General features: G+C 34.7%; 2 protein-coding genes across 8 annotated transcripts in view; one reads left to right on the top strand and one right to left on the bottom strand.

Moving 5' to 3' along the window:
* The window catches only part of LOC133187381 (6-phosphofructo-2-kinase/fructose-2,6-bisphosphatase 4-like), a 32,028-nt gene extending 15,474 nt beyond the window's left edge, over positions 1-16,554 (bottom strand). The window contains exons 1-8 of one of the 7 annotated variants that reach the window (XM_061322727.1): positions 16,460-16,554; positions 7,122-7,247; positions 6,154-6,250; positions 2,226-2,289; positions 1,826-1,960; positions 862-1,022; positions 754-776; positions 268-341 (exon numbers count right to left, since the gene is read on the bottom strand). In XM_061322727.1, the coding sequence (XP_061178711.1) occupies positions 268-341; positions 754-776; positions 862-1,022; positions 1,826-1,960; positions 2,226-2,289; positions 6,154-6,250; positions 7,122-7,247; positions 16,460-16,496 (717 nt within the window). In that variant the 5' untranslated portion in view covers positions 16,497-16,554. Of the gene's footprint in view, positions 1-267; positions 342-753; positions 777-838; positions 1,023-1,825; positions 1,961-2,225; positions 2,290-6,153; positions 6,251-6,303; positions 6,398-7,121; positions 7,248-9,117; positions 9,214-13,070; positions 13,334-16,459 lie in introns of those variants that run through there. The other 6 variants (XR_009721185.1, XR_009721186.1, XM_061322728.1 and 3 more) reach the window with 6 other exon arrangements.
* LOC133187382 (ubiquitin thioesterase OTU1-like) lies at positions 16,554-20,128 on the top strand. Its single transcript, XM_061322731.1, has 2 exons — positions 16,554-16,636; positions 18,625-20,128. Exon 2 carries the CDS (start codon positions 18,626-18,628, stop codon positions 19,559-19,561), a length of 936 nt encoding a protein of 311 aa, XP_061178715.1. The 5' UTR covers positions 16,554-16,636; position 18,625; the 3' UTR covers positions 19,562-20,128.
* Positions 20,129-25,741: the final 5,613 nt, after the last annotated feature.

The following is a 25,741-nucleotide window of genomic DNA, read 5'->3' as shown; positions in this document are numbered from 1 at the left end:
GGATTTCAAAACTTAAATCCTGGTCTGATATGAACATGTATTTGAAAGTTTGGTAAATAACTTTAAATGACTTTAAATGATACGGTTGTACTCATATTATTCTATTATTCATAAGTATATGTTGGGGGGGGGGGGGGGATGTTCAATACAATTTATATTTGGAATAGTAGGGATTAAAAACACTATAAGAGAGGGAATGTTTGATGAATTCTGAGTGTATTGTATTTTTAAAACAGAAAACATGGATGATAGCAATTGGTTACTTACCCTTGTTAAATATATAGTTCTTGGCAACACATGAATATTCATAAGGTAATATACAACGCGACTTTGTAGATGACCTGAAAATCATATAGTAAAATGCACTGAAAATACAAACATTAATTCATAAAATTAGAGAAAATAGAATATTTACACATGACAGTAATATATATTTTCACATATTTTTATGTCTTTAAACTAAATTAACCTCTCTGCTTTACTTTGGCCTTTTTGGGGAAATTGGAAGGTTAAATTAAGAGCAAAAACGAGGTTAGAATGCAGTAAATCAAATCTTGTTTCTATCATTATTTACTGCACTTTTGTTAATTAAATTGTCTAGAAATGATTTCATTGAGAATTCCAGAAATATGTAATTTTGCCAAGGAGGTTTAAACATTGAACCTGCTAGTTTCTGGACTAGAAACCTCTTCCCTTGCATGGTTAAATATATCTGACGTGTATACAAAACAGATCCTTGTCACTGTTTAATACCTGCTAGTTTGTGGACTAGGAACCTCTCCCCTTGGTAAAATATCTGTTACAGTATATAAGACAGATCTTTGTCTTTGTTTAATACCTGCTAGTTTGTGGACGAGAAACCTCTCTCCTTGGTTAAATATCTGTATATAAGACAGATCTTTGTCTTTGTTGTGGTCCAGTGATTCGTACATGTTGTTGTAATGTTCAATTCTCCTCATGAAGTCCTCCACTGCCTCATCTTTATTCATCCCTATATAGTCTGGGCTGCACACCTTCACTTCCTGTCATAACGGAGAAATTATTATTTACTAATGCCCCAAAATTTAATGGGTGTTAGTGGCTTTTCCTTCACGTGAAACAGTTTGAGATAAAATACAATAAAGTTCATCAAATAGTTATTCGAAATAAAGGAAAAGGAATATTTTTGCCTTAAATTTTGTATACAGATGTAGCATTCAAAAAATGATGTTTAAGAGTCTCTCATTTGTCTTTTTTATCTGTATTAAGAAAGTAGACACTAATACTGAAAACCTTCAGCATGTATCAACCCCCCCCCAACACACCTCCCCTCCCCAAAAATCATTTTTTACTTCAGGCAGAGCATTTTGCTACACGACATGTATTTTGTTAAATGTGCTGATTGTTTTGAATTAATCTTTCAAGGATATCAAACTAATGCTTCTGGCTAGAGTAAAACTGAAAAAAAAATCCAATATACAACACATATGCATCACAAGAGCATATGATACACAGGAAAAGAAGTCATCAAAGTTACTTCAAGGCCATGATAAATCATGATCCATCAACTGACAAGTCTGATTAATGTAAGTCTCATACTTTTTAAGATTTAATCTGGATATAGTTTGAAAAATTACAATAGGAGGTCAATGCAATTTAATTTTGGGTCACGACACATTTTCCCTGAAGATGCATCAACTGCCCAGGCTTGCTAACCCTAACACTTGCAGTGTGTAAGATATAATCTGGATGTGAAAAAAAAGCTAGCAGACAAACACAAGGAAAACACCAAACCATAATACAGCTTGTCCAAAAGAGTGTGCAATAATAAACTGCATGTACTAACCAGAATATTGGCCTCAATAATGGAAGGGTCATCACAGATAGACTCAACAAAGAACAACTTGAATTTGTTCTTGACCTGAATGATGTCAAACAGTAGCTTTCTTCTCTCTCCTGTCGTGTTGGTGGCATCAAGCACCTGTTTAGAAAAAATATTCTGAAAATTTATATCCACAAATTCAGGCAAGAATTGACTCCCTTTAGTAAATAAATCTTTCCTAAATGAGGGTTCAGAACAAGCACATATAAAAAAAAAAACATGTGCAGTACAAGCATAAGACTAGTATACATGTACATAACCAGCATTATCTGCCATTTAAATAATAATTAATTGCTCTGTAAATCTCAAATAGAAGTTTTGAACTTTGAGACACATTTCTAGACAAGTAAATTAATATACTTACAGCAACTTCACCTCCATTTTGTAGAAAATTGCAGGCATCATCAATTGCCATCAAGGCACATTTCCTGTAAGAAAAAAAGATGTTTGTTAATGTTATGTATAAATCAATTACAAACTCAATTGTTATACTTCATTATACAGTTGAACAGTGTTACCTTGAACATCAATATTTTGAATACCATGAATATTTCAAAGTGAGTATGAAGTCCCATTACCACTCTATCTTTGTGTATTTTTAACCTCATTATATTGAATCCTTCGATTTCTCCATGATTTCTTGGTCTCACTGATACAAGATAGTAAGGTTTGACTGCTCCTTGAAGCACTCATTTTTCTAATAAATACACATTATTTACTACATGGAAAACAAGTGGATCAGCTATATCTTAAGGTATTTCAGTTGATAGGAAACAGTAACACAAAATAAGTTGTGCCAGTTTGACAGCTGGTATCTAGATATATATCAGCTGATTAGTACAAAGCACTAAACTAGTTGTAATACAGCATACAAGCTGATTTCTTCTGAGTTATATCTACTGGTATTATAATGATAAAGCACCAGTTGTTACAGCAAAAAAGCTGGGGGGGGGGGGGGGGGGGGTTCTGAGATAAATCATTCTGTTGATAGTTTACAGTCACTTTGGTAAGTTGTTACAGCATAAAAGCTGATTTCTTCTGAGGCATATCTGCTGATAGTATACAGTGGTAAGTTGTTACACCATAACAATTGTTTCTACAGAGTTATTTTGTTGACTGTACATGATGAATGCTCAGCTGTTTCAATAAAGTCATAAGTAAATCAGTGTTTGGTATTTTGAATATAACATATCAGCTGACTGCATACTGTAGTTTATCCTGCAACTACCCCTTGCATTGACCTAGTAAAGGTAACCTAATAAACCAAAGCTTTATTCAGTCAATGCCCTAATAAAGCCTAATGCATGTATTCCAACGTTCTAAAAGCATTGTGACTTCATGTATATTGCAATGTTTATGCCATGGCGTCTTAGTTTCAAATGCAGAGATGTACATAAATCAGTTGAAAATAACTTGTTTTGGGGGCCTGATGTAAAAATAGTTTGCAGCATAAACAAAATACATGGATACTGTCTTGAAATCGGCAAGCCTGGCCCTCTATTACGTTTTCTTACCCTCACCCAAATATCACTTATATTTCAAGACAGTGACCATGCATTTTATATATATTAGCTATACAGTGGTACATATCAGCTGACTTTATAGTGTTTCAATCATTGATTTTATATAGTGGTCTATCACATGGTTGTACACAATGCACAGTTTGATGGAGTGATACAAGAAAAAAAATGATATATTTCTAGTTTAATGTTTTCTTGTTTTCTGGCTTAATGTCTGTGGATTTAGCTATTTCAATAAATTAATCTGATCCAAGTCATGTATAACTTTGAGTATTTTTTTCTCCAAATTTTAAGTGAACAGCGGGAAGTTTACAGACTAAAATAGAAACAAAGAGATTTCTAAATCATACACAATTAGCAGCTTAAGATACCAGTGGCTGTACATGCTGAATACCTAGGTCAGAGAGTTACTGTCTAATATATTCAAAACTAGAGGTACTGTGAGCAAGCTCACAGATTTATACCCCATGCTGCATTTTTTAAAAGTGCCCAATATAAATATATTATAAATTATGATACATTATAATTGTACATACATTATACAGATATACATATCCAGATGGGACCTTGACCTTGCCAAAACAACCTCAGTTAAAAATGTGACACATCCTACACGTATGTTCCTTTGAGCAAGTTATTAACCTCTGATGTTTCTCCAACAGAAAATGATGGACCTGACATGAATTTAACACTTTTCTTCCAGTGACCTTGAACTTGCCATAATGACCTTAGGTCAAGGTCATGACATAACTTCAGCTCACAAATAATCTTTGTTTAAAGTTTTGACCTCCAATATTTTTTCTGTTAGAGAATAATGAACTGGATACAAATCTTTTACTTTTTTGTCAGTGACCTTGAACTTGATGGAATAACCTTGGATCAAGGTTATGGAACACTTTCAGGATATAAGTAATGTTTTTGTAAAGATGAATATCCGTTTTTCCATTAATAACTTATAGACTTAATACGAATTTGACATTTTTTCTATCAGTGACCTTGAGCTTGTAAAAAAGACCTTAGGTCAGATCATGACACTCCCTTTGGTCATACGCAATCTTTATGTCAAGAATAAATTTCCAGTAAGACTCCACTTGACAGTTATAAACCAGACATGGATAATGCACTTTTTTAGCCAGTAACCTTTAACTCACTGAAATGACCTTGGGTCAAGGTCAATACATATCCTCAGGTCACGGGTAATATCTATAATAAGTATGAGCTTCTTATTTTCTCCATTGCAAGATATGGTAATTACAAGAATTATACATTTTTCAAAATGAGACCTTTAACTTGATCTAATGACCTTGGGATAAAGTCATGACACATCTTCAGGCTACAAGCAATTTTTGTGTCACGTATGAACTTCAAATGTTTCTCTTAACGGAATTTGTAGACCAGGGGCCCGTTTTACAAATTAAAGAACTTACAACTAAGATCAAAAACTTCAGATGATTGTAAATTATGCAAAATTAATGATTTTTTTTAAATTGCTAGCATAAAAGTATCTTTCTATATACCTTTTAAAAAGATTAAAACTATTAAAACTATTTTCTATTTCATGTAAATAGGAAAGTTATTAGCAGAATTGAATTTTGGTCTTAGTCGTAAGTTCTTTTGTAAAACGGGCCCCAGACTTGAATTGAAAACTTTTTCTGCCAGTGACCTTGAACTTGTCAGAATACCCTTATGCCGGGGTCCCAACACAACCTCAACTCATATACAATTCTTGTACCGAGTATAAGCATTTAATGATTCTCCTTTAAAAAGTTATACCCACAAACAAATGATACACTTTTTCTGCCAGTGACCTTGAACTTCCTTAAATAACCTTGAGTTAAGGTCAAAACATATCCTCAAGTCACAGGAAATACTTATGATAAGGTTCTTCACTGCAAGATATGGCCAGGACAGGAATAATACATTTTTTCTAAATGTGATCTTGAACTTGAACCATGTCAAGGTTAGGGTACACCCTCAGTTTATAAAAGTAATCTTAGTAGCAAGTATGAGCTTCCAGTGATTCTCCATACAAAAGTTATAGCCTGTTCAAGATTGCATGGACAGACAGCTAGACAGACAGACAGACATACAAGTTGATTCCTATATATACCCCAAGACTTAATTTGTGTGTTTTTGTTTTTTTTGGGGGGGGGGGTCTAATAATTCAAAGTAAACAAATCAACTTTATAAATCTACTCTACTGCAGTGCATGATACCTCCAAAGCATTGTAACAAATATAAATCTACACTAAGTACTGAAGTTGTGTGATTTCTTCAACAAGCATTTAAAGCATGCACCAATATGACCAATAGGCACATAGTTTCAAACAGGAAAGTTTGCAACTCAAAATTGTGTGTTTCCACTTCATAGCTTTACAAACTACACGTAATTATAAGCAGCTTAAACAAGAAAAAAAAGAAGCCACAGTTACATCCAAGTGTAATGCAGTTGAAATTAGATAAATGTTGCATGTCATAACTTGGATAAAAAGTTATCTCTGTTATAACTTGGATAAAAAGTTATCTCTGTTAAAACTTAATAAAAGCTGACCTCATAAAAGCACAAAAGTGAGAAATCTACTTTCACAGAGCTACAATTTAATCTATAGGTCATTGAATAATGAACACAGATTTCTACACTTCAGTGAAAGTTTACTCTCTCATTTCATACTTCTAATGGCCAACATGTGTAAAAGACAGTGCAAGCATTTGCAGTAAGTACAAATACATTAGTACATAAAAAAAAACTTCCTGGTACAGCTCACCACTTACTGTCTAATAGCCTGGGCTTCTGTGTTATCTTGTCGGAAAAAATCATGATTTCGATACTTGTCAGTGGCTGCCCGTCTATATTCTCCGACGTTAAAAGCTGAAAATGTTATAAAACACTTGTCAAACGTGAGGTGACGGTGATCAACTTACTGTCGAGTAGCCTCTGCTTCCACATTATCAGCACGGAAAAAGTCATGGCTGCAATCAGTGCAGACCGCTCGTCGATACTCGCCAACATTGAACGCTGAAATAAATTTTGATTGATGGAAAGGTGGCAACTGTGGCCAATACTGAACATCTTATTCAAAGACAATTATTTTCTTTTATTTGTGCATGTAAATCTCTAAAAAGAGGCAACTAAAGTTCTTTAAAGCCAATGTGCCTTTTTGCTAACAATTTAAACACAACATAGTTTCCAAATCAATAATAAAAATTTCCATTGAAACAATAGATGTTGCACTTTAAATTTGTACTACCTCGACACAATCAATGTACATTGATGCTGGTTCTAATTTGAAAGATCAAATATTAATCCAAGACATATTTTCATATAAAGGCGGGATAACTTACTGTAACTGCTTTTCAGTGGTATATTATATTGTATTTTTCTGCAGCCTTATTTTAATTGTAAAATCATAGTAAGAAATATGTTCACTGATCTCTATATTTACACTTATTTATGTCCTGTAGCCATATTGATTGTGAAATGCATAACATTTTCATTGCATCAATAAATGTCAACAGTAAAACATCTACAGTGCTCATTAAAATTCACAATTCAAAACTCCATTTCAATATCTATTAATTATACTTCTTTTTTTAATTGCTTTCAATATAAATGTGCTCTTCAGATAATTTTTTTTTCCAAGTAATGTTCTACTACATTAAGAAAAAAAATATTGAGAAAATCCATTTCCATTCATAAAATATGAACTTCCAAGATCCCCTTATATTTCTATGCTGTCTACCTTTTGTTTTAATTCCTATCCAGTTGAGATATCTCGTCAATTTCTTTGACATGTACGTCTTGCCGCGGGCTGGTAATCCCACCATTGATATTACAGTTGGCTTCTGAATCACATTGGGACATGATGCTGAAAAATAAATTATATAATACCATGTGACATTTCTTTGTAGGGTTTCATGTTGAGTAAGATTTATCTCCCTGGAAAGTCATCACATTAGGTTTTCTCCCTTGAGTAATATGTGATTATCCCCTGAATTTTCAAATCATGGCAAGAAAAAGAAAATTAATTAAGGCTATTCCAAAGTTTTTCTATGTTTAACTTCCACCTATGCCTTGGTTTTTGACATCCCAGACCATAAAATTCAAGTAAAATCAGACATAGATTATTTTAGTGGAAACCTCTCAATTCTGTTAATTCCTTTGTATTTTTTTTTTTTTTTTTTTAGAGTTTATCAAATTTAATAAATACTTGCCATTTACTACCTTCATTTGCAAAGGAATATATCTTTCTACAAGAAAACTAGAATACATAAATGAAAAAAAAATCTGCAAATGATGTCATTTTTATGACTTTAAAGTCTGTGTTTTTTCTTTGGGTTTGTGTTTAAATAGGTACATATGTTTTTGAATGATAGGATGCTAAACAGAGAAAAAAACTTGGAATGGCCTAAGCACGTTTTTTTTATTGGTATCTCTAACATCTTCCTTCATTTCAAATACTTTCATTTATGAAGAAACCACTTGTACTCTTTCATTCTTTTAACATGTTCAGCTTTGATCATTTAAAACTTTCCTTTTAACATGTTTAGGTATGAGCCTGCTGGTCATAATTAAATTCTGCAGATTTAGTGATAGTACTGAAGAGTTTATCATTTTTATGTATTTCATATTGTATAAAATTTATGTAATCTTGCCCTCAACTTTTAAGTTACACAAAAAAACAGATCATTTATCAACATCATTCAATAATACAAAAGTAGAACATCGTTAAAATTGCATGTGTGTAAACAGTAATTACCTTGTTTTACAAAATAAACACTATAGGGTTATTGAATCAATGATGAATATTGGCACAAAACAGAATTCATAATTAAAGAGGAAGTGTTAAGCTTTAGTTCAATTTCATTATATAGCAATTTTCTATTTCCAAAATTGCAATTTTATTTAATGGAGTTTATTTTTTATTAGAAAAAATAAATGTCCCTAACAAATATTTGACAAGCTTGAATTTATATATAATTACAATCCTGTATATGTTCCTGTTCAATCTTATTAGATTAAGGGTAAATGTTATGAAGAGATATCTTTTTTTGTTATATCAGTCTCAGTCTTCCTTGTCAATCATTTTCGGATCCATGTGCTTACCGCGAAATATAACTGAATCATGGAAATAACTATTCTCTTTAGAGAAGTGGACACGCTTTTGTTTACATGCACATGGATGTAGGTGAAAGCCTGTTCACTTCTCTGAAAAATAGGAAATAACATTACAGGGGAAGGATTAAGTCTTTTATTCATAGAGTTATTAATTCTAGAGTAGAAGCTCAAGAAATAAGCTGTGTTCTTTACATTTTAATATATATACATCCACTAAATATTTTATCCTTTATTTCTTATGAAAACTACAGTCATTAAAGTATCAATACTATTTTATGTACTCACTCCTACTTTACATGATTATTTATACACAGATCGACATATATAAACAACAGAATGTCTCTCTTTGTCTGGTAGTATTGGAATCAAAATTGCAGCCATTGCAGAAAAATTTACATATAACTTGCAATACCTGCAACCTTAGTTCCCATACTAAAAAAGAAAAACCAAAGAAAGCATTTTATCATTTAATGAAATTACATAAGCACTTACATGCAGTGCTTAATAAAATAAAGTACAAACCTGAGAAAGTTATAGCTTTTAACTATACCAGCCTGTACATGCAATCACATGACAACTACTGAAATTACTGTTTAACAAATTGAAGTATGGATTTTTACCTGTACCATGTTTATGCCAGGCTGCCATGATCACCAATGCACAGTTTCTAAGTTATACATGTACTACAATATGCAGACTCCTACTTTTTTTCCTATTCAATTATACCATGGCTTCCTTCGTCAATCCATAAAATTTGTAATTAATATTGAACAACACTGAAACACCTGAGAGAGTGTGTGTCTAACTAGCACAGATCCTGACTGTAAACAAACTCATTCACACACCAGGAAAAAAACGTCTACCACAAGAAATACTGTCTTCCACAAAGGCTGTTAAAATCCCTGTCAAATTGGACTCCACTGGCCTAAGCTTTTAAAAGAGACACTGGGACACCAGAGACATATAGCATTAGACTGCTGAACACAATATCAAGTTTATATTATGTCGCAGAGATTGCTGATGTTCAAGGAGGGCTAGGGAGACAATGTTTATCATATCCTGATCTTAACATATTACATCATAAGGATGTTTGTGTACACAGAAATAAAGTTCATCTGAGGTCATTTCAGCTTAATAACACCAGAAAAAGGTCACATATATGTACAAACAGGTCATCCAATATCTGTCAAACTCCAGAGGATAGTGTCCAACTTCACTTTTAAAATCCATTCACTGCTATCAAATATTCCAGCTATTTATAACCAGGCTTATAGGTTTCCACATGCTTCAAGATCTTTTCTGGGAAGCAGTCTCATTTATACATCTGTTCTGGCAGATCAAGATTGAGTTGTCTTTTCCCAGAATGTAAATGAATTCACTTTTTTTTTCTATATCCGCATGCCTCGATCATTCAACTGCTGATTGACACAGACATTATAACATGTAGGCCTGCTATTTCACTCTATATAACATCCTCCAGAAGACAATGGCTATATATACAACTTAATTCATGCCATTTGTCATTTATAATCCTGCACAGATCAATGAAGATTAATTTTAAAATAAACCTTGGAATTACGAATAAAATGATATTCAACACCGGTCGAAATGTAATTATATGGTCGCTGCCTAAAGAACTGAAAAACAGATAGCAGCTCAGTTCTGAGCACTTCTCTCTCTCTCTCTTTCTCTCAACATGCTCAATAGCACACGCATTCCATAAACCTGTAAATACATGTATATATATGCATGGTGATAAAAATGTAAGATTCTTGTTTTTAAATTACTACTTCTTTCCTGACAACAAAACTGATTTATCTAATTAATAACTGATTATAACAGTGGTCTGAGGACATGCTAAAACTTCAGACTTTTATTAATCTTATTTCAAAAGCCAAGGAGAAAGAAAATAACACCACATACAGTCATCATTGGGTGATATAACCAGTATGATCACTGCAAAACCTGCACCATCAGTTTCAAAATAGAGACAATCTTTCTTACATCAGCAATGCATCACAATTTATATTATTACCACAATCACAAACAGATTTTATCTGAACAGGAATAAATGCATGAACCCAGTATTACTTTATATTCAAAGCTCGAGTCTCTTTCTCATTTATATTATTCTTCATTTGCACAAGAGTAATGTTGGAGATTTGCAGAAGAATGCTAAATTCAAGCACACTAGTTACATGCTCAAAGGAAGTTGGGGGGGGGGGGGGACAAAACGTTTTCAGTTTGAGGGGGCATCTGCAAAATTATTTGGAAGGGGGACATGGCTCCCCAGTGCCCCCCACCTTCAATTTTAAAGTAGTCTTAATTGGTTTACTATTTATAATTCCTTTCCCAGAAATACGTTGTGTTCTTGTATTAATAAAGTCATTCTTCCTTTAAATCTGATTTACATAAAAAAACTTCCACCCGATGCTATATTGTCTATAGATACGAATCAAATCATTTCCCTATTGATAATTATATGTTTGTAGCTCACTTTATCAACAGCTTATTAATGAAAATCTAAGTTTCTGGGCAGAAAATAAACCTGTCAGAAATCACAAAATAATTTTAATATGTATAAAATATGCCCTAAAGTATCCTATAAAATAGAAATACTTTGAATTCTTCAATTTTAATGAGTCTTTTTCTCTGCAGTTTCTATGGAAAACTGATTCCAACTGTGGACTAGTGTACAAAAAAAACCTGTAACCTACTAGTCTATAACATTTTTACATATGAGAGAACCAAACATGCAGCACATTTCAACTAATCAATCTTTAGTGAGAGGCTTAACTAGATAATAAATATAACTTGTACCATAGGACTGGCGGTAAATTTAGATTTTGCTTTCATGTTGCTGTGGTGTATTTGCCAGAAGAATCACAGTTTTTTTAAGTCACGCCCACCTTTTGGCATCAAGCCATACTGTGTCAAGACCTTGACTAATGAATGAATGATGTCAATTTCAAGACCAAGGCAATGGCTGATGAATGAATTAAGTCAACATTTTAAATTTCAAAAATACTAACATTATTTAGCTTGTCGGTGTCCGCTTCATAAATGGTTCTGTACGTTTTCTCCGTGTATCCTTAATCAGTAAATGATACGTCCTATCTCGAATCGAATTCTCGTCATTTTCTTTCCCGTCTCCAAATACATATAGCAATTTCACATCAGAAGTCCCCGCATTTTTTTTACTTCCAATACCATTTCAAACTTTCATTAAAATGTCACAAATCATTTCATTTTTTTCTGTACGCCGATTGCCATAAAGAAAAAGTTCAATGCCGATGTTTCCAATATCCATCCCCCCTTTTTTCAAAAAAAAAACCGATCTAGAAAGATAACTTTTCTTTCAGAGTTGACGGCTTGAACAAGCCTACAATCGCTACCCCTATACCTGTACCTGACAAAAATCATGTTTTCTGCGTCTTCAACATTTCAAAGGTACAATATCTTCACACGTACCAATTCCGATTTTTTTTATCAACAACTTCTGGTAGCAGTGCCGCAGTAAAGTATGATCCTTGCAGATGGAGACAGCTATTTATACAGACTCCGGACCGTGTCTTGACACCTCGTAGTAGGCGGTGCTATTTATCAACTCGCTTTTCTCTCATTGGTCCTCTGGTACAAGTAACTTACACAATAGATATTAATTGGTTAGCTGTAAATACACTCACAGTTTTTATTCACTCGGGGCTCCGCCCCTCGTGAATGAAAAACTGTGAGTGTATTTACAGCTAACCAATTAATATCTATAGTGTAACTATAACATGTATACCTTTATTTTGTGATGCAAAGAGCCACAAAGATGTCAGAGTTACCTCCCTTCCAATGCAAAAGCAGAACTTTACAAAATGTTATTAAAAGACATTATCCATTCAGTCACCAGAGAAAGTCACATTCTTATATAAACATACATACACATACTTCTGAAATTGTCTCTCTTCCTATATATATTCTCTGCTGAGATTCCCAATAAATAGATATACACTTCAATCTCACCAATGATAATGTCTTACTATCCGAATACCCAATACAGGTACATCCCCAACTCCCCATAACTCACTCTGTGTTCCCTTGTGAGTACCGGTACATCCCCAACTCCCCATAACTCACTCTGTGTTCCCTTGTGAGTACCGGTACATCCCCAACTCCCCATAACTCATTCTGTCTTCCATTGTGAGTACCAGTACATCCCCAACTCCCCATAACTCATTCTGTGTTCCCTTGTGTGTTTTTACCCAACAAACTTGACATCCATACATGTAATATACCCAAGAGTCAAAAAATATTACTTCTCCCCACTTAAAACTGACCTCAACATAAATACAATAGGTCCATGTAAGAATCAAACATTACATGCCAAAGAATCATTTCATCTTTGCATCAATCTGACCCTCATTATGCATGAGAATTTAATTTCCCCATCCCAAATATACCCCACAAAAACATACATATCAGAGGATAACATCTCTCTATCCTGTTTACTGCATTCTCCCTTCTTTAAAAGAGAAGGACTAAGTTTTCTAAAGTATATATGTATATCTATTTTCATTTCATTTACCTGGTGGTACAGGTGTAATAAATGAAGGCATCTTGATTCCTGGCTGTAAGAACTGCTCCTCTCTAAAATACTGGACAGGGAACTTCCAAATAAATCCGAGTTACAATCAAGTACAGCTGGGGCCACCAAAGAAATGTGGTGTATCCCGGAAAATGTTAGAGTCCCAAAACTAATTCAGGTCAACCATCAATGATAAATTGTTAAATGAAGATGATGCATCTCCCAAAGGGTTACACCTTTATATGACAGGTCACATGTGCTTAAAGATCTTTAATTTTTGATACTGTTTGTAAACACTGCAATCAAAACAACTTAAATGCTCAACATCAGGAAAAGAAAACAGTCATAATCTTTATTCCATTGGTCTGTCACAAAAAGATTAAATCCAAATACTTAGGTGACATTGAATATACCTTGAACATTCTAAACTAATAAAAACTCAACAGTCTCTTAAAAAAATCACACACTTGTCGCATGATACACATCAACATGTGTCGGAGTAGTATAAATACAGGCATGAAACCTCTGCATGCATTGTGTGTGTATTATGTATGTCTGCCCTATAATTAGGCACACAGAAACAATTAGTTCAATGCAATTCTGTTCATTGATATTAAATCACTGGCACACTGCCATCTTTTCCAAGGTTTCTGGGCCAAGTGCAATATTATCTAATTGATAATACACTATTCAAATGAATTAAAATAACATATTTTACTTATACTTGGAGGAGTGTTAAATATCTCAAGATTTAGTAGTATGTTCGTAACTTGGCCTAGTTGAATATAATAAACCTCTCTGTACACTGTCTGTCCAATCAATTATTTTTTGGCTCGACTAACAGTATTTCACTTATTTCATTTTAAAATGGCCATAAAAGGCTCAAAGACATGGTTATTTCAGGTGCGGATCCAGAAATTTTTTTTCCAGGGGGGTCCATCCCAGTCAAAAAAACATTTCTAACCCAAAAATTTCTTGACAAGCAAAAAAAAAAAAAAAAAAAAAACAACTAAATTCCCTTCCCAAACATATTAAACCCAGAAAATTTCTTGACAAGCAAAAAATAAAAATACAAAAAAGGAAAAAACCATTTCCTAAAAGTGAAAAACACCTATTTTGTGGTGGTGATGGTGGGATCCACGTTTTCAGGGGGGGGAGGGGGGGGTCGAAAGACATTTTGAATTTGCTTCAGTATATAGTTTTAATAACTCTACTAATTCAAGGGGGTCTGGAGCCCCCCCCCCCCCCAGATCTGCCCATGTTATTTAGTCCTACACATGATGTGTTATCGGGTATATTAACATAAGAAAAAAGAATATAAATAAATAAAGTTGATGGAAGGCTTTCACCTGAAGATCTTGGGGTGGTACGCACAAATTATGTAACGGGCAAGGAGAAAATGTATGGCTGGACCACAATTCAAACCCAGAATCCCTGCATCACTATTGAGATTGCTCTACCAACTGAGCTTAATCTGGGCCAATTGACATCCACTGCCCAAACCATTACAGTTTTTACAAAGATTAGAGTTATCTGTCCCTTGTTATTTCACTAGGGAATATAAGAGAAAAAATTCCATCCGTTTCCTGGTCATGTATGAAGTTCAAGCCAAAGAAATCCCAGATGTCTCATATTGAGGAGGAGGCTTGTCAACAGGCTAGTCAACCAAGTTAAGGTGCAAATTCGAGGAGAGGAGATCCCATCAATAGTTTAGTAGGAAACCCAATTAAATGCTTGTGAAAGTGGTTTAATGAATCCCTAACAGACAAAGATAGCATCAGAGACAAAAAGAAGAAGCTCCTTTCTTGGCTAAAAAGGGTTGATGGCAGCAGACTACCTGGGAAGTATAAGGCATGGATCTTCCAGCATGTGGCTGCTCTTAAATCCTAATACATATGAAATCGCAACTACTATAGTCAAAGCCACGGAAAGTAAAGTGAATTGGCATCTGAGGAGATGGCTAGGAGTTCCACCATCATTTGATTGGACTCTACAGCAATTCAACACAATTACGCATACCAGTTTCCTCTGTTGTGGTAGAATTCAAGGTAGCAAAATGATGCTTGGTAATGACATTACGGAACTCAGCAGATGACAGGATTGCAAAAGCAGAGATCCAGACAAGGACATGAAGAAAGTGCAGGTTAGCAAAAACAACAGTGGACCAAGTGGGGAGTATGTTATACTTACGAGACATCATTGGAAACACAAGCACTGAGTGACAGGGTGTGTGAATGTCACATTTCCAGCAGTGGTCAAAAGCATTGGCAGCAGAGAGGTGCATCACGGTTCAGGCTGGAGTATGGCACACTGAGGAAGATCAATGGGAAGCAAGAGCAACAAAACTTGGAAAACAGGGGGCCTGGATGAAGTGGGACTTACTGGGGTGGGAATTAACCTGGGCAAAACTTTGGAGGAAGGACCAGCTTAGAATCTCGTTCCTGCTGAGGTTAGTGTATGACACACTACCATCTCCCATAAACTTGCAACAGTGGGGGCTAAAGGAGGACCCAAACTGCAAGCTTTGTAGTAAGACAGGGACCATGGCGCATATTCCATCAGGATGCCAAGTTGTGCTGATGCAGGAGAGATATAGATGGTGACACAACAAAGTCCTGTGAGAGTTGGCTGATGTGCTGAAGGTGGAGAGGAGAAGAAATCAACCAACAGACAAGAAACAAAGACAGATACAGTTTGTGAGACAGGGTGAAGCAACGGCTTACACAAGAACAGCAAAGCGGACATCAATGCTGGATAGAGGGCATGACTAGGAGCTCAGAGTGGATCTAGACAAGAAGTTAGTTTTCCCTAACATTGTGGAAACCAACCTACTACCAGACGCAGTATTCGTGTCCCAGCAGTCAAAGATTTTGGTTGCAATAGAGCTGACAGTGGCATGGGAAGAAAACTGTGAGAAGGAACATGGGAGGAAGAGCAGACCTTTAATATCCCATATTTCAAGAATAGAGGATGAAGTGTTTGGCTGCATGTTTTCGATAGAGGTCAGTTGAAGAGGGTTCCCAGTACGATCGGTGTGGTAGCTGCTCGCACAATTAGGAATGTCAGTGAAGATGCATTTATAAATTATAAATGCATCTTCACTGGCCTAGACTATATCCATGATATCTGCAACCTTGTGGCAATCAGCGTGTTATTTATGTCTCTGAGACAGATGTATGAGACAAGTGTGCATGATAAGGTGTAACCCGAATTACCGAAATGCCCCTGATTTACCGTAATGCGAGATAAGTAATAATTTGCAACAGAGGAAATTCGAAACACAAATGTGTTCAGACACAGTGACTCATTGACACCATTAAATCACCTCTTGCTCTTTGTCCCATTATACAATAAACTGGTGCACTAAAGATGTGTAGAGACAATCTTACCTTTATTCAACATTGGAACACTTTCTTTCAGAGCCATTCCCGATTCCAGTAGAGTGGCACGCGATTTGATGACGTAGTACACAGATCCGGTTCAACAAAAACCGCTTGTGGTGGTTAACAGTTTGAAAAAAAAAATCTTAAGATATTGCTGCATTTGTAAACACATAGATATTTCAGGTGAGCACGCAATATAGAACCTTTTAATCCAGTCTGGCCTCAACCGCTGTAGACTCCAGGCCGGAGTGTGAAATAGTTCTTGAAATCGGTACTCTTTCACATCTGGAAGTTAACAGCTGGTTAATGTAAATATCTGTGAATATTGAGTATGTGCATGTATGCACGTCATGCTTAATATTTACATTAACTTCCAGTGCCCATGCATCAATGATAGACTTAAATGTGTATACAAAGCAATGCATTATGCTCCTGTGCTTCTAACAGATAGAGTTAAGATGTTTTGATTATTGATTTATTCATAAATCATACCCATATAAAGATCGACATCCCAAAGTGCATAATAGTTCTTAAAAATTCAAATGAGGCCCAAATAGCAACTTGTTACAGACGTCAACTTGTTGAAAACATCGGTCCTGTCGGCAAGGTCGGTAAAAACTTTTCTGGACTGATAACTTTGAAGGAAACATCGGTCCAAATGACTGTTTGAAAAAATCGAGCATGATTCAAATTAAAAAAAAAATGGGATCATGAGTGCATGTGTGCAAGCAAAGGTCACAAAATCAGCAGAGAATATTGGCAGAGTGGTGTCGATTGTCGATTACAACAAAGACATAAAAACATTTATATATAATTTTAGTCTCTGATTAAAGACTCTCTATCCTAAGAAAAGAAACTAATTGTGAGATTGAAGGCTGTTGGAAATAATAAAGGGCATTTTGGTGCAGTTATTTATTATCCTTCTAAATAGGTTACGTACTGTACGTAACTGGTCCGACAAAACTTCCTCTGGTCTAACAGAACATTTGACTTTGTATGACCAAATGTCTGACAGTGATTTCAAAATTCTGTCATTTGTGTTCAAAAGTGTATGGGATCTAATTAAAACAATTTGTTATGCTTTGAAATTTTGAAATGTTAAATTATAAATAATTCCTGCATTTTACCAAATGGCAAGTTGACTTCATAGATAATCGAACACACACATTTACAAGAGTAATTTCACTGTGCGGGGTCAACTGGCGTAAGGCACTGTATTCCCTCTAGAATATTATCAACTTTTTGGGCATTGGATACCAAATAAACAAGTTTAAATTTTCAGCAAATCAAATGGTACTTTACAACCAGAATTGAATTATTTGCGAGCATTTATGATTTTGGGAATATTTTTCCACACATACAGATATACATGATATACTTTGTAAGTTAATTATAATAACACTTATTAATAGTATTTAATCATGTTAATTAAGGAATGCATATCTATCACTGTATAGATATTTGTAGTTTCTGCATATATGACCATAAAAAATTCATATCCATAGCATTTTCAAGCATTTATCTGGATATGCATGTGAGTTTATGGAAGCATCTTTTTCTGACAGTGTGGTTGATAACACAGCAGTTCACTTATTGACAAACAAGTTGATGAAATGGGAATATCAGCTGTCTCGTTTAAAGTCATCATTTCGTAAGTTGTATGGTCGATACAATGACCTTGTCAGCAAATACAATTTATCATTGAGTCAAATGTGGACTGACGTTTTTCATACTAATTGTTAGGCCATTATTTACACACTGAATTGTCGACAGATTTTTCCGTTATTTCCCGATCATGACAAGGAGAACACGGCCGGTGTGACCAGTCGGCAGGTGATGCTCACTCCTCCATGGCACCTGATCCCACCTCTGATGTTTGGAGGTCCGTGTTTGCTCTGCTCCTATTTTGTATTGTTTAATGGACTTTTGAGCTTGAATACTGTTCGTTATCTCAATTTATATACTTCTTATTAAAGGTTATATTATTTGTAAAATAGATATGATAGAGACCCAAGTTTTAAAAAATGTTTTTAAATCCATGATAGAATTTTTTTATTTTGGAATATAAATTACTTTGGGGGAGGAGTGTACTGTATATAGTCAATATTACCTGTATGGTTGTAATAAGATCAATTTATCATTACTTAATTCTTGTTATTTTGGTTTGACAGGATGGCAGTCAGACCTCTACAGCTGAGATGTAAAACCAAAACGGGACAACACCTTCTTACTGGTCTAAACCTGACATCACAGATCAGTGAGCTGAAAGACAAGATTGTCGAAGTCACCAAAATCCCCAGGGGTGCCATCACAATCAGGCAGGGGTACCCTCCTAAAGTCATAGACGTCAGTGACGACAATAGCCCACTGTCCTCCCTACCATTCAGGTCAGGGGATACCCTTATTGTGGAGGAAAATCGGAAACATCAGCAGGAACTCCAACAGCAACAAACATGTGAAATTGATAATGTTATTCAGAAGCAGTCAATTAACTCTAAAGGAATTCTGATGAGAAAGGTTGTGCCTGCAGATAATTCATGTTTATTTACTAGTATAAATGCTCTTATGAATAAGGGTGTTGTAGATCTGTCATGCTCAAAAGCCATGAGAGAAATCATTGCCGGTGTGGTAATGAGTGACCCTGTTAATTTCTCAGAGGCTTTCCTTGGAAAGACCAACAATGTTTATTGTCACTGGATCATGAACCCCGATTCCTGGGGTGGAGCCATTGAAATTTCTATCCTATCACAGTATTTTAATATAGAGATTGCTGTGGTAGACACACAGAGTTGTAGAATAGACAGATTTGGAGAGGACAAGCTGTACAAGGATCGTATATTTGTAATATATGACGGTATTCACTATGATCCTTTAATTATGGAGCCACTAGACCCCAGCCTTTCTGTTCAGACAATATTTCCTACAAGTGATGCCTCAGTTCTTGCTCAGGCAATGGAGATTGCATCAGAAGCAAAAGCTTCTAGACAATTTACAGATGTAGGTAACTTCTCCATAAAATGTTTGGTGTGTCAGAAACTTCTTACTGGTCAAGGTGAGGCCCAGGCTCATGCCAAGGCCACAGGGCATATCAATTTTGGAGAAGTTTGATGTTATGTAGGATTACTCAGTCAACTAACACACTGCAGGAAATGAATATAAAACCGCATTTACCATCATCATGATTATACATGTATATTGCTATTTATCTGTAGCTTGCTTGTCCAAGATAAATTTCAAGGGGGACTGACCATCACAAAATTCCAGTGGAATACAGCTTTGCAGATTCGGTTTCAAGTAGGAGGGTACTCGCACCATAGATGGACATGCTATATTGTTCATTGAGAATTTTTCCCCTATGTATACAGATGTATTCTAAGTCACAAAGATATGCTTCACACATTGTGCCAATGATTTCCACTATAACAATGAGATGTCTGTAAGAGAATGGTTTTATGTACTTCTGCATTTTGACACCCTGAAATTTAATTTCATATGTGTGTCAAATAATTATAATGTGAACACATGTGATATTTGCTTTTGTATATTTTATATTACCAGATGATGGAGCCAATGCTGTTCACAATAATATACAAAATGGCCAGCTTATTTTTACTTTAGTCTACCTCAGATACTTCACAAGTTTTAAGTTAAATGAATAAAAGCAAGCACAAAGGATTTGAAGTGATATGATTATTTGCCAGTGTTTGACAAAACTAGTGCTAATTGTAACGGTAACCGTTACAGATGTTCCCCAAACGGCTCCCCAATCCCTTATGATGCCCCATTCCCTGCAAGCTTCATTGAATTAGACAATACTTTTGTAATATAGATGGACACTTTATTTTTAAGGGTATTTTATTGGAAAACTACTCCGATATAGCCATATGGGTATTAGCCAATCAAATTTCAGTGCATGTGCTTGCACGTGCTTTCTACGCTTAACACATAAATTTTCTTATAGTGTCTCACAATATATACATTTGTGTTAAATATCAAAGAATTTCATTGAAAAATAAAAGAGATATATCGATTCCATTTAAATATTAGCCAATCAGAATTCAGCACATGCACAGGCATGATGTTGCATTCAATTTTGAAAGTATCATACTATAGGAGCCTAATGTGCCTGTGTATATTATAAATTTCATCCTCTTTTGTTGAAAACCAAGGGAGTTATAGTCATTTAAAGTGTCAGCCAATCGGATTGCAGCACATCTGCATGCGCGTGTTTTCAAGCAATTTCCTATATAATATGTTGTAGAACCTTATAATATATACTTACATGTATATTTTAAATTTCAATGTGTTTTCTCAAAAAAAACAAGGAAGTTACTGAGATTTTTGTATCAGCCAATCAGAGTGAAGCGCACGTGCATGTGCGTGGGTTAATGCTAATTTGACCAAGTCATCTTGTCTAGACTACTAATGTAATTTTATATTCTGAGTTTCAAAGCAATTCATCAAGAAATATAAAAGTTATGGCTATATTAAGTATATCAGCCATTTCACTCATCGCACGCGCGCGCACGTGCATGCAAAATGACCTTCGTTCTGCACATCTACACAACATGCCTATTAACCCTAAAAAGGTTTCATCTCAATCGGATGAGTAGTTTCCGAGAACACTCGGGGACAAAAAAGTACCAGAGAAGAAATTTCGAAAAAAGAAAGTAAAAACAATATGTTTCCAAACTTTGTTTGGGGAACATAATTATTACATTACTTTATTTAAAGGTCAAAGCTATTTCTAATATTCTTTGAAGAATTCAATTAACATCCTTGAATGTTCAGAAAGTCTTAAACTTTTATTAGTTATTGCATATTTGAAAATACAATGACCATGTCAAGTGAAATTGATAATCTGAGTAATAGATACTGGTAGCTATTACTTAGAGACAAATTAAACCCCTGCAGTCAGCCATAACAAGGATATGTGCAAAATATGTACATTTCTCACTGACATTCCATGCAGGAACTTTTTTTTTTTATTGATCTTCAATTGAGATTTATTGAATGCATAACTCAAACTCTGTGTTCATTATATTCACGTGAAGGTAGCAAATCATAAGACGTAGGTTTCTATTGTTTTTCAAGGGCACAATGAAATGATTATCAAAGGCCGATAACCATTGCAAACTGAACATTTTGTGTAAGATAAAAATGCAGGAAAATGATACGTAATTTGCAATTTTTACGTTATTAAAAGTACCATGACTATGATGAGAAAAAAAAATCCTTGCTGTTTTAAGCACTTCAAAGGGAGAAATTATCTAAAATGTGAGAGAACAAAAAGTGGTCTTTATCAACAAGAGGCCCATGGACCACAATGCTCATCTGAGTCACCTTGGCCCTGCTATTTTGGAGAACATTAAAAAAAGAAGTCCCTCTTCAAATGAACAATTTTGACCCCATATTGTGGTCCCCATACAGGACTGACAGTTTATAATTAATCTGGGGATACTTTCAGCCCTGCTGTTCTTGTTGAGAAAATTCTAATATTTTTTCTTATACAAATGTATATACATCTGTAAAACTTTGATTTCTTTATGTGACCCCACCCTATGCCGGGGGCCATGATTTGAATAAACTTTAATTTGCACTTCATGAGGATGCTTTCAAATTAATATCGCTAATCATGGTCCTGCTGTTCTTGTGAAGTAGATTTTATATTTTTAAAAAATCCCTATACCGTATAAACCTTTGATCGTCTAATGATTCGAAGCTGCTCCACTTGAGGATAAATATGCTTGCATATTAATTTCCCTTTTGATATTCCTGCTGTTTTCTGAGAAACATTTTTTTCAATATATTCCCATGGAAATCTTTGATCTCCTATTGATACCCCATCCTTCCCAATGTGGGCATGATTTGAATACCATATGGGAATGCTTTCATATTTATATCATTTATCCTGGTCCAGCAGGCTCCAGCTGTTCTTGAAAGACTTTTAAACAATTTCTAATATATCCCCATGTAAAATTTTGATCCCCTATTGTGGCCCCAATCTATCACTGGAAGCCACGATTTAAATGAACACACTTGAATCTATACTATGTCAGAAGGGTCACACACAAGTTTCATCTTTTCTCGCCCCGTGGTTTTTGAAAAGATTATTAAATCCCCCCCCCCCTCATTATTTTTTTTAATTTTCTACCATTGAAAAAGAGCGTGGTCCTTCATTTGGTCAAACTTGATTTTTTCCTTACCCACGGATGCTTTGTTGCAAGTTTGGTTGAATTTAGCCCAGTAGTTATGGAGAAGTTGAAAATGTGAAAGTTTACAGACGACACACGACGGACAGCTTGACAGACGGACGCCATGCAGACACTCTTCGATCAGACTTGGCTCAGGTAAACTAAAACTTACATAATTTTTTTCTTAAATTCATACTGTAAACAAAATATTTCAATTTCTACAAATTAAAATCATTAGAATTAAATAGCTAAAAGGATAACACAATCTTTCCCTAAACATTAATTTTCTAGCCAGCTGCAGCAAATACTTTTAATGCAATCTGTCGAATTAAATGGAGGTGGAATTCTTCAGATTTACCACAGTTTGATTTCATTTGATGATTATTATAGATTATTTTTAAAATATGAATGTGACATTTGTTCTTTCTATAAACAAACTGATATGGTGTATATATATACACTGTACATACATGTATAAGCTCATGAAGTTTTCCATAGGTTAACATTCAGAGTCAGCTGGGAGTATTCTGCTAAGTTTGTGCTGCGCTTGTTAGCTTTAAAATGATATTAACATTGATTTCACTAGTGTCTAAAACATCAAATGTTTAACATTTTTTTGTATTTCATAATTTGAAATTTGCGAAGTGGAATCACATTTTGATTGATACAATTTGAATTGAGATTTAATGTTGACTCTGAACTATACAGACTAAAGATATCATCTATCACCTCCGTTTGAAGTTTGAGACTCATTGGTCAATCGAACTCTACATATCGTGTCCAAGGACTCGCGGATTACTTTGACCTTTAACCTTTTGACCCTCTAATCAACACATTCGTTATTTTTTATCCGATCATCTATATCCATAGAAAGTTTGAGACAAAATGGTACTCTAAATAAATATCGTGTTCACAACAATGCTAAGAAGAAGTACGATCGTTGACCTTTGAATTTTGACCCTAAAATGCACTGGTACATACCCCAGGTATTCTGTCACCTTTGTAGCAAATTTGAGACAAAAAAGTCAATAAGTACATCACATATATTCCTTAGCAACTTTTCAGCTAGGGATAATTGCAATTACAAGTAATCATTTTTCAAACCACAGTAGAATTCTACATTAAGAAAGGAATTATCCGCAAAAATATCATATTTTTGCTGTTGTCCAATTCTGGTGAAGTACCTTTTTAAGCTTGCCTGCTTTCGTTGAGTTGGGCGTGTACAAGATTCTAATTGGCTCATCAGATCTATGTCAAACGTACCTTGTTTCCATGACTGTTAGCTTGTAAAACACCATTCTTAATTTTAGCTAAATAGAAATTATTCCAATTTAAGTTCAGTCATGTACTCCCATCATTACTATATTATTACAGGCAGCTTCTAGCAGAGGTTTAAGCTCTTCTATAAATGCATTTCATGGAGGTGCTATCAATGTAAATCACCTCAAATCAATTATGACATAAGTAAGATTAAGGAAAATATTTTATTATAAGGTAATGGCTATAGCTATAGGCAGACGAATATAAATTATTCAATTGTTGTCTGGGAAGTATTTATAGTATTTATTTATTTATAGAATTTATACTTTACAGGTACACCTTTCTTAAATGACACTTTTTGCACAAAATGGTACAAGTCCAGGAGTTAAATACGCAGTATATCCAGCATTTTCAGGTGCGGATCCAGAATTTTTATTTCAGTATTGTAACAAATGTCAGACTCGGAAATTTTTTTTAGACACTTTCTTTTGTCCTCATGACTCACATGACTTTCCTTTCCATTTTAAGAGGAGTCTGTGTTTCCGGGGGGAGAGGGGTTCAAAGGACATTTATTGTTATTTTTGCATAGTAATTTAATAACTCTTTTAGGTTTCTGGAGAAGTCCGAACCCCTCTCCTCGACCCCTCTGAAACAGCGCTTGATGTGTCAGTTTCTGGCTTGTTTAAGTTTCACCTTTAACATTTCCAGAGATTTGCCACAAAACATCATTAGGTTAAACTTCGATCGAGAGGAGATCGAGATTAACGTTTTACTAAAAAAATCATACCCTCGGTATTATAATACCGAGGGTATGATTTTTTAGTAAAACGTCAATTCTGCGGTGTTTTTTTTTTTTTTTTTTTTTGTTTTTTTTTTTTTTTTTTTGTTTTTCTTACGGAATACATTGTAAATGTGTACTAGAAGAATAATTTATGAAAAAAGACATAAAAAAAAATTGGCCCGGGGGTATATTCGGGAAGGGGTGGGGGATTCTGTCCACAAGTACCTGTAATATCACCAATTTAAATTGGTGACATCATCTATTTGCATTTCTTATAACATTAAAAATGAATGCTAGCTTCCTCACACAGGTACTTGTGGACAGGACCCCCTCCTCCCCCCCCCCCCCCGGATATTCAACCCCGGGGCTTGGACATTTTTTTCACAAATTTTTTTTATTACACTTATTTATCATGTGTACCATAGAAAAAAAATCATGAAAACCCCAAAATAATCGTTCCACACAAAAATATTTATTGATACTTTCTCTGTTATAATTATCTGTGGAAAAAAAGAGACCGAATTTTTTACTTCCTGTATAGAGTAAATACATGCACTATAGTCTTGGGAGCAGTTGCTATTGCATAATAAATATAAATAGGTAATACCACCTCTTCAAATATGGGATATCACCTATTCAAAAGCTTAAGAGGTGATGTCTCGAATTCGAATCGGTGATATCACCAACTGAATAGGTAATATCACTACATGTAAATGGCGGAAAATACCAAAACGGGCCCTCAGGCCATCTTTAAAAAAATGTTTGTTTGCCCTCTCCTGACCGACTGGCTAAAAAATGACCCGGCTCAAAACCTTTTTAAACCTCCATGAAATGATTTTTTTCTTTTAATTCCTGAATTTCCTTATCTCGTCAACATGTATATTGAAATTTTCTGTGAAAAAAAAATCCCCACTTACATGTACCTACCGACCCCATTTTTTAACCTAGGTCGGGAGAGGGCGAGCAAACATTATTTTAAAGATGGCCTCATAGTTTTGCTTTGCAATATCATATATTCTAGTCTTGATCCTTTTTATCATTTGTTTCATATTT

The sequence above is a fragment of the Saccostrea echinata genome, unplaced genomic scaffold (genome assembly GCF_033153115.1).
Source record: "Saccostrea echinata isolate AGI-Se365-2 ecotype Australia unplaced genomic scaffold, CSIRO_AGI_Sech_v1 ptg000015l, whole genome shotgun sequence".
Taxonomy (NCBI): Eukaryota; Metazoa; Mollusca; class Bivalvia; order Ostreida; family Ostreidae; genus Saccostrea; species Saccostrea echinata.
Note: the sequence above shows the minus strand (reverse complement) of the source record. Positions and strands in the feature narration are given on the sequence as shown.